Raw genomic sequence first — 10,360 nt, forward strand, 5'->3', positions numbered from 1 at the left:
TTAAACAAGAATTAGCTAAAAGGCTTTTCGTGCCAGTTTTATTTGTAGTTGAGAAATCTTCAGCTCTGTAAATCTTAATTTTAATATCTATCATACAAGAAAAACTTGATTTTCTTAAAATAGTTTTGGACATTACAAAGTCATGATGATCGTTAGTCACATAATAGAAAGGAATAGGTATAAAGTACTGTCACTTACAGAGAAACTTGACCACTATAATGGTTTCGGTTTGTATAAACAAAGTAGTCTAGATTCCCTGCCGTTGACTGTACCATTGTACTTAACCTATTCCATTCTTTGTTGTCATATGTTAGTAGGAGATTTTTGGCTCGTTTAATTTAGTTTGTGTCTTAACTCGGTAATGTTAGTGTGAAGTAGTTTTGTATATCAGTTACGAGTATAATATTAGTAGGTATTCAATCTTGCCTGGTTTAAATTAAATTAGTACAGAAATTATGTTATGACTTATCGTGAATAACCTTTGCCTTATAACGTACGGATTCATAAACGTAGAATATTGTTTTTAAAAATATTAAAAAACTACGATACTAAAAGTTTACGAAGTCAGCCAGTTGTAAGAAAATTTTCTTGTAAAAAATGTTTTAGCTATTTATCCAATTATGTATCTAAAGTAATAAATAGTTTTTTTTTTCTATTTAATCACGCGCGTGGGCATCATGAGCTTATAAAGAACACTGTCAAAGATTAGAAGCAAAGATACATAGTATTTTTAATAGCCATTTTAAGTTTAATAGTTATTTCTTTATCTAGCTTTATCTGCGCAATATTCTAACACATTCATATTTAATTATAAGAGTAATTTGCATGTGACAGCTCGCTTTTATTCCGCTAATTAGGCGTAAGAGTTAAACATTAGTGATTCGTGATAGAGCGACCCGACTGCAGCTTCGAGCTTCTTCAGCAGTACCAAATAAAGTTAGCTTAGATTTACATATAATGTGATTTCACAGGAACGGATACGTGTAAAATGTCACCAACCAAGCGTTGTGATTGGTTGACTGCACACTCCTGCGCTCCGATTTGGCGTATTTGCATAAAGCTGTGACTTCTGAGCCATTATTTTATATTAATTAATAAACGTCTCGTGTACATTAATGTGTACACTGCAGGCTAAAGGGAAAGTGTGTGCATTTTAATGTACATGCTCTTATCATATATATATATAATGAAATGTCTTTAATTTTATTTTTGAGACACCATTTTTAGTACAAGGTATGAAATAAGCCGTTCGCGTTTTATATCTATGTATATGTGTATGAAAGGAATTTTTATGGAGGTTTACTAAAAAAGCTGGATTTCTTCCAAAGCGTGAATCTGAAAACCCTAAAAAATAATGGTAATAAACTTCTAGGTGTAGCAGTACTTAAGGTTTGCTTAAAACATTTGTTGACCTTACAAAACCTTTGTTTAGTTTTGGTTTCAAATCGAATTGATATTGATAACACCTTTATAAGTCGATATTTCTTGGCCAAAATAACCATTTAGACTCAATTACAAATATAATATGTATGGCTATATACATATAATATCTTCTATGCACTTTTCACATACTTGGTGGAAAACCAGCTTAACTTTGCGTTCAAAGTTGGAGATCTGAAATTCTATATATTTTTACAAATTAAAATTATTTTATAAGCATTTATTAAGCTATTTATCATATTTTGATTATTCGTTTTTAATATGTTTTTAAAATGGATAATGCATGGTGTCCCAATATTTCTATACAAAGTCTTATCTTTTAATTGACACTAATTGTGTAAGTATCGGTTAGGAGATACAATCACTTGTATAATATTCATAAATCTTTAAATAGTTATACTATATATTTATTGTTAACGTTGTCTATATAACTCATATTTTCTAATCGATCTACTCTCGTTGAACCTTTCCTCTTGATTAGTATTTACCTGAGTATTTGTCATACTACTTACCTATATATTGTGTTAATGATATTATCATATTATGTCGGAAAATATCAAAGTATGTTGTGGGATTTTTAGATATTTTTACACTTAGATATAGTTTGCCGTTTCCAACTGCCGCAGTTGTAACATCTGAAGTTTATTTAAGATTTCTAACTTACACTGTGCCGCTTGTTCTTCCATGGTTATATTTTCTATATACTGCAGATTTTTGATGCCATTTTAATGTATACGTTGGTCTTTCATATTGCGTAGTCCCCATGTAAACTTGTATATTCCTAACTAGTATCTAAGGTAGGTATCTTGGTCCCTTCGTTTTGTTACTCGTCTCCATAGAGTGCTGGCTCGCTATTGAATGTTCACAATGTGTGGGGTTTTAGACGCCGTGTGTGTGATATAGTTAATATACTGAAAGGCGAAGTTGATAACAATATGTATGAAATGGTGTGTGTATAAGTGAAAAGGAGGTTTTGCACAGAGCGAGCATCGTAAGATATTTACCGTCGAATCAGCTTGGTTCTTCTGTAGGCAATTGCGCGGTCTCTCGCGGCTATTGTCTCTCGAGGTTCCCCTCTGTGCGGATCTTACTGCGTTTATATCAATGTCTTGTCTTGCACAAAGAGCGTTGTTCGAGCCACGATTAACATAACGAATCAGACCTCACCCAAGTGATCGTCACGTTTCTTATGATCTACTTATAAGCGTCTCAAGCGGACGGTTGTGAATATTACGGTTTAGTATACGCGACGGAGCTGCAGTAGGTTCAAACCGGAACCCGGTGTTGTTTCAGCGGGGGGAGCCGTCTCTCGACGCAATTCGCTAAGTTCCCTTCAAACTAGGCGCTTTTGTTATTCTTTTTGAAAAAAGAACATGTTCGAATGGTGTATGTTTCTTTTTTTTTTATATGAATCGCAGAAAAATATTTTGTTAAGATCATGTGATTCGTCACAGAAAAGAAAGCTCGATAGAAAATTACTGATTGTTTTCTGTCCTTTGGTTAAGGCAGACATACGGTTGATTGAAAATGGAAACCTCTGTCTGTGACACATAGTACATCTTTTGTAGACTGTTTCACTTGTATAATTTGTAGAGAAACTCACGAGAAACTATAGATCTGATTTCATTGATCTGATTTAGTCGGAAAATGTTTTTCTTTATTTATATGTTTGCAAATTATAGACTAATATTTAGTTATTTAAGATGTCATTATTTATATGATTTCGTTCAATATGCACAAATGGAAATGCCATATGTTGCCGCCAGTTGTTTTGTGTAAAATTGTGAAGTAAAGTTTTAAGAAGGCATTTATATATTTACATTAAATGATGAAAAATTTTAATCGAAGTGTTAAAGTTCATTTATTTATATATTATACTTAATTTTGTTTTTGTTTTGTTTAGTTGTAATTTACGTCCTTTATATAACTATCACATGTAAAAGCTAAATCCTGTTGAATGTGCCAGATTTATTCTGTATCCTATAAAATATTGATTGCATTTTTAGATGCGACGCTTGGTTTACATAATATATACTGTTCGGATCTAAGAAAACATCATACATACGAATAAAACCAATTTCTTTTTTTGCTGACACAGCCTTTTGTTAATTTTATTAAACTGAGTAAAGAAGGCAGCTTTATAAAAATATATTATTATCATAAAATGAGATGATTTTCTAAATTCGTGTACATATTCGTCAAAATATTTGAAAATAGTTTTTATGAAATAGCCATACATTCTAAAAAAGGATGCAATCACTTGTTTCAAACATTGATAAAAATTTAAGTTATCAAGCAATCCTGAGCTTTGATATTAGAGCTTTGAAACCGCTAAAAATAACCTGTTCACTAATTGTCCCATAAATAAAATAGCCAACAAGTCTCTTAGTTTTGAATAAATGAATCAGGCTGAGGTAACGTACCAGCATTTGTAATGTCAAAGATCTGAATTAAAAAGAAGCCTCATTTATTGTTTAAAGAGAAATTTTAGATGTTAATAATTTCAGTTTTGTACTTACTAGGGGAGTAACGTTGTTGAATTGAAAATACGTCTAGACGGCTTTCACTCTCTAATAGTTCTAGTCATTTTAATTCCTCCGTGTTGTATCTATACATAAACAGTATGCCTGTGTATGGGTAGACAATATATTATAATCATTATGAATGTTAAACATAATATAGGTGAAACTTATATGTATTAAATTTGATGTCTGTTCAAATATTTGTTTTATTTCATTATACGGTAGTGCAAGAGATGATTAAGTTGGATCACTACTTCCGCTAGACTAGGTGTTATGTCTGGGCAACTGCTGCTCCGGCAAATGTTCAGACGAAGGTAGTATTTATGCTCCAATCCATAAAATCTTCGCGTGCGGATTTAGACTCTTCGCTGCTATTGGTTGAGCGCGTTGAATAAATCACTGTGATTGGCTGATGGTAATTGAGGTACAAGTATATCCAAAAATATAAGTCGCCATAATGCTACATAGAATTTCTAGCAGAAGTAGTTAGTAGCAGTAAGTCAAACCAATAAAAATCGAAATTCTATAGTGGTCCATGGGATTACTGGGACATAATCTTCCTACTTGTCCCACCATATACAACTCAATGGGACTAGTGGGGTAAATGAGATAAGGTTCAATCCAGAGTTTTGAGAGAATCTTGATTTTTATTGTTTCAAATATTAGAATTTGCAGTGTTATCAATACTTCTGTGCTCTAAACCAAAACTCTTCATAGAAAACTATGACTGACTTTGTCAAACTTTATCTATCAAACATTCCTCAACCCACATGTCCAAACTTAATACAAAATTTACAGAAATCATCAAGTAAGCAACAAAAAAAAAGAAAAACATGTAATTTTAACTTACTCAGCAAACAAAAAAGAACCAAAAATGTTTCGTCCGATCTGCCAGCGGGTAACTCGCTCGTTGCTGGTGGTCCCCAAAGCATCTTATCAAAATTTTGTAATGTCTGATGTGCTGGCCCAGATGGAAAGGGAGTGCGAACTTTATTGTCCAACACCTAGGTTTCCGCCACAAAAGGTTGGTAGGTTTTTTAAAAAGTACCTATAGTAGACTACACGAAGTAAGTAGGTAGTTTTGCTAGTCTTCGCTGCCAAGAATTTCCAGAAATAAAAGAACCTAGCATTAGTTATCCGGTAGTCTTTGTGCCAAAGTTAAAACAAAAACCTTGTGTGGGCCTTGACCCTTTGGATAAGACCTCACTTTCCAGTGGAAGTTTTGAGAAGCACTTTCGCAATTTACAGCTATCATGCTTTTACAAAAATCCAAGTTGAGGTCCCTGTTAACAAAATTACAAAGGTCAGACAAGAGTAATTATTATCTGACTTAAGGTCATGCACAATCATAGTAAAGATTATTGTCCAAATCCAAAGATAATTAAACAAAGGTTCAGGTGACAGTGATAGGGGCAGGCAGTGACGTAGGCCGTATCGCAAGTCTATTCCTGAAACAGCAGAAATTGGTCAAGAAACTCGCCATGTACGACGACTATCCTGAGAGGAAGGTTCTCGGCGTGGCCAACGATGTAGCCCACATTGACACTAGCACCCAAGTTGAGGCGTTTCAGGGGAAGGCCTATTTGAGGGATGCGCTTCATGTAAGTACAGCTATGTTACAATTACTTTTTGAGTACATCTTTACCTTCAATTATTGGACGGATCAATTTTCTGATGAATTTGGGTTTTTTAACTATCCTAAGATAATGAACTTAAAACAGCATTTTTACAAATACGTTGTGTGCTTGTACTCCTCCAGGCGCGAGTGCTCATGTTTTAACATTCCATACCTATTTTTATGAATCAGGACATAGACTGGTGAAATGTCGTTTCCAGAATAACTGGTGTAGACCATACTGGTCTTAACCATAACGCATGGGCCTCATTTCTTTGTGCAAGCTCTCACGTAGGTACGTTTCTGATAGCCTTTAATCATAATCATTTATTCCTCGAATATGATTACAATTTTGGTCTTAGTATTTAGGTACAGTTTCTGTGAACACATATTCTACTTAAGGCAGAACATTACAGGACGCAGACGTGATACAACAACATTGAGCTGTTTGCCTTTTAATAATCACCTTACAAATGTTATTATGATTAACATTATACAGGATGCAGATGTGGTGCTAATCTGTGGCGGCTGCTACGTCATGCCTCCCTGCTGCAACACTCCAGACCGGGAGATCTTCTTCCAGAACATGCAGATGGTGCGCACCACCACCCTCGCATGCGCACAGTTCTGTCCGCAAGCAATCATTGCCGTGCAAACGCCGCCAGTCGATTGCAATTTTGCGCTGTGCGCAAATGTTAGTTGATTTTTGTCCTATTTTTCTAATCGTTCAAATTACCTATCAGGTTTAATGAACTAGGCCAGCTTGATCATTATTACATCATTTCATCTTCATTATTGTGTTAACTTATTCTTGCTTCAAATCGTAACAGTGACTAACAACAAAAACTTCCAAGTTTCTTTTGAGTCTTTCGATCTTTCTCTTCCCAAATTTCAGTCCATGAAGGCATTTGTTTATTCTGAGATATTTCGTTAACTTGAATAATATCTTTGATAAAAAAAATAGACCATGAAAATGGCTGGGAAGTACGACCGTCGGCGCGTGCTCGGCGTGAACGCGATCAACGCCATGCGTGCCAATCAGCTGTTCTGCGCCATCACCGGTTCGGACCCCACCGGCTCCAATACGCCGGTCGTCTGTGGAACTGGACGCTGCACGCGCGTACCCGTCTTCTCCGCTGCTAAAACTGGCAATATCCCTCAAGTGAGACTCTTTACCACATAACGACTTTCTTCCTGTGCCACTAGTATCCTCCCCGAACCAATATCGATCAATGACAATGTCGTAAAGTTTTCTACGGTAAAAATCTACTTCATTTACATTTTTTTATTATAATACATACATGCATAAATCAAGCCTCTTTCCCGGATAGGCAGAGACTACCTCTTTCCACTTGTCACGATCCCTGCATACTTCTTTCGCTTCATCCACATTCATGCAAGCTCGTCGGTTTCGGACCAGACCTTTTGCTAGAACGTCTACGATTTGATCAAGGCATGTTCGTCTAGGCCTTCCCACTCCAACAGTTCCATATTATAATAAGAATACTAAATACACACATACCAGTTTGTACAATAGACCCAGGTGGACTGCCTGGTTCGGCTGGTGCGCGAAGCAGACGAGATCATCTGCAAGGTGAAGAGCAACAACGAGCAGGGCCACCTGTCCATCGGCTTCTCTACGGCCAGATTTGTTGTTAACATTATGAAAGGTGAGTACGCGAAAAAATTTTGTAGAACTTACAATGGTTAGGAATCTAAGTAGATCTCAAATATACGCTGTCCGTTTTTAATTTAGTTTGCTATTGCAATCTTGGAGAACATTACAGATCTTTTTTTTCAAACTCTTCCTTGCTGAGAAAAGCGTCCTCATCCCGATATTGTACCACATATATGTAGATGTTCTTTTGAATATTCAACCATCTTGTCTTCTGTCTCTCTGCACCTATACATAAAGGTAAAAAAGAATGCCCTAAACTGATGATTTTGCATAAAAAATATTGGTATAATCTGGACGAAGCAATAAAGTACGCACCTTCAAAAAGGCGTGATCATACGTTTAATCAAAAAGCAGCTTGATCGAACTTTACTTACAGGTCTATTTGTAAGTCCGACATTCATAGACAGCGCACTAGTAGAACAGAACGACCCTGAGAAGTGTTACGGCATGTCCATCTGCGCCACCCCTATCACCGTTGGCAAGGGAGGCATTGTGGAATATGCTGTGCCTGAACTTAATGACGCTGAGAAAAGACTGCTGATTGACAGCAAGTAAGCTTATTGAATGGCGTTTTTTTTTGTTATATCCGAATAAATAGCTAATTTTCTTGACTTTGCAAAAAATATGAACATTTTTGAAGAATATTATCTGGAGACCGTTGAAGAAGGCGTGGTGTCCCAGTTCCAAAAAAACACTTAATCAACAATTCAAAGATATATATAGAAGAAAAAACAATCCTTGATTTTATACATATAGGTAGGTACCCAAACACGTTAAGGTTGAGGGGTTAATTAAAATTTCTTAGCATGGAGGTCGTACACTGTGGTTCCCAGCACTTTAAAATGGAGCCATTCGTGGTAAGACCACCAAACCTAATTCCTTTCTTTGGGTCCTTTTAATTACTTGAGACTCATTTAGTAGGCAGGCTGCTCTTCAGGGCGATCGCAACCGGGACTAACTGTAGGGGATGAATTGATTCTTTTCTTGTACTTGGGTACTTGAACTTGGGTCGCTGATCAGACGGGGTTCGTTCAATACCTGACTTACCATAGGCGATTATGACGACTTTTTTTTGTTCTAGATGTGATCTAGAAGACATGCTGAGCCTGGGCCGATGCTATGCGACCGGCGATGACTACTGCTTGTCGGACTGCAAGTATTACAAGGTACATGCGTCCCCACCGTGCCCTGTGGGGAAGCCGTGTAAACCTGCTGAGAAATAACGTTTATAAGCGTTTTTAATATTGTATGGTCTTTGGCAAATAAAGATGAAACTGTGTACTTTCTCGCTCTTTTTCTTTTCAGGGTCAATTATGTGTTTAATAAATTGTGCCTACCAAAAACACACTACTATCATGTCAGAAAGTATTGATCTAAGTATATCCACATGGACCTTGTGGTGCCGGCAGAATATAATACCACCACCCCAAATCTTTCCGTGGGTATCGTAAGAGGCGATTAAGGGATTAAGCGGGAGGTGGGCATTAGCGCCTCCTACGCTATCCTATGACAACATAGTCAAGAATATACAGACACTGCGGTCACCAACCCGCCTGCTCAGCATGATGACTATGAGTAAAATCCCCTCATTTCAAGGGAGCCCTTCGTCCACATAATTACGTGGATATATCAAGGTAGACGAACGTATCTTGATCAAATTAAGGACGTCCTGGTAAAGGGTCAGGACAAAAGTACCCGAAACCGCCGAGCTTGCATGAAGAGAGTTATGAATGTGGATGAAGCGAAGGAAGTATGCAGAGATCGTGGCAACTGGAAAGAGATAGTCTCTGCCTACCCCTCCGGGAAAGAGGCGTGATTTTATGTATGTATGTATATCAAGGTATATCCACATAATTATTTTAATATGATAATAAAACTTTGATTTATCTAAGAGTACATTGTGAACAACGCACGCAAAAACGCACATGTCTCGTGTCCTCGCAAAAAGTCTCATGTTAAAGTTGACGAAAATCACGTGAAAATAACGCAATCTCGTACTCCATGAGCCAATCGCCTGTAAATCATACAACGGCAGGGTTTCCAAGCGTTCGGATAAACCCCAATATAAGGAATAGGCTTTTTAATGACGAGTCTCGAGTTCCAATGGCTTTTAACAGTATCTATTTGGTATACTAAGGGTAGGACAAAAAAGGTCATGTCGTCGAAGAAGTAACTTGAAATTCTCAACAATGCAGGCTGTCGGACCATTTCTGTCCAAATGTTGGAGGTTCAGAGGTAGATGTTGGTTACAGTTCTTACTTCCTTCCTATAACTACTATTATTAAAAATGCGAATGTTTGTAAGGATGTGTGTTTGTTATTTTTCACACAAAATCTACTGGACGGTTTACATTAAATTTGATACACATCTAGAATATAACCTACAATAACATAAAAGTGCCATGTGGTTTCCGGCACCAATAGAAAAAGAATAGGACCACTCCATCTCTTTCCCATGGATGTCGTAAAATATGAGTAAGGGATAGGCTTATAAACTTGGGATTCTTCTTATAGGCGATGGGTCAACAACCTGTCTCTATTTGAATCTCAATTCCATCATTAAGCTAAACAGCTGAACATGGCCTATCATTCTTTCAAGTCTGTTAGCTCTATCTACCCCGCAAGGGATATAGACGTGATCATATGTATGTAACAACATAAAAAGTTCTGTAATTCCCAGGAAAACGAAGCCCCAGGGCGGAGCTAGTATAATTCTAGCCATCAACCTGGCAGCCCTAACACGACGGTCACGTTTTCCCACTTGCAGCTACTTACAAATGTTCCGGAGGGGCTTGCCGGAATTTCATTTATTTTTACAGCGGTAGGGATATATCTAGTCACGTGCACAGACTACGGAACGTCGCGCCGGTGGCGTGGCAGTGTTCTGTGGTCACGTGTTTATACGAGTACGTTGAGGTGAGAGTCGAGAAGACATTAAAGAATCTTGTTTCTAAAAAATAAAGAGAAGAACATCACATCACACACTCTTTCGTAAGGGCAGTGGTGTTTTTTTTTTTGTAGCACATGTAGCCCTCGTAGCCCTGCGTAGCTCGTAGCCGTTGATCTTATCATCGTAGCCAGTCGTGGTCGTAGCAAATAAAATTTC

At 37.1% G+C, this 10,360-nt stretch overlaps 1 protein-coding gene across 1 annotated transcript; it reads left to right on the top strand.

The window, feature by feature from the left end:
• The first annotated feature begins 4,829 nt into the window (after nucleotides 1-4,829).
• LOC106130831 (malate dehydrogenase) lies at nucleotides 4,830-8,478 on the top strand. Its single transcript, XM_060947728.1, has 7 exons — nucleotides 4,830-4,986; nucleotides 5,360-5,563; nucleotides 6,077-6,271; nucleotides 6,542-6,739; nucleotides 7,115-7,247; nucleotides 7,632-7,806; nucleotides 8,337-8,478. Exons 1-7 carry the CDS (start codon nucleotides 4,837-4,839, stop codon nucleotides 8,476-8,478), a joined length of 1,197 nt encoding a protein of 398 aa, XP_060803711.1. The 5' UTR covers nucleotides 4,830-4,836.
• Nucleotides 8,479-10,360: the final 1,882 nt, after the last annotated feature.

The sequence above is a fragment of the Amyelois transitella genome, chromosome 14, assembly GCF_032362555.1.
Source record: "Amyelois transitella isolate CPQ chromosome 14, ilAmyTran1.1, whole genome shotgun sequence".
NCBI classification, from domain to species: domain Eukaryota; kingdom Metazoa; phylum Arthropoda; class Insecta; order Lepidoptera; family Pyralidae; genus Amyelois; species Amyelois transitella.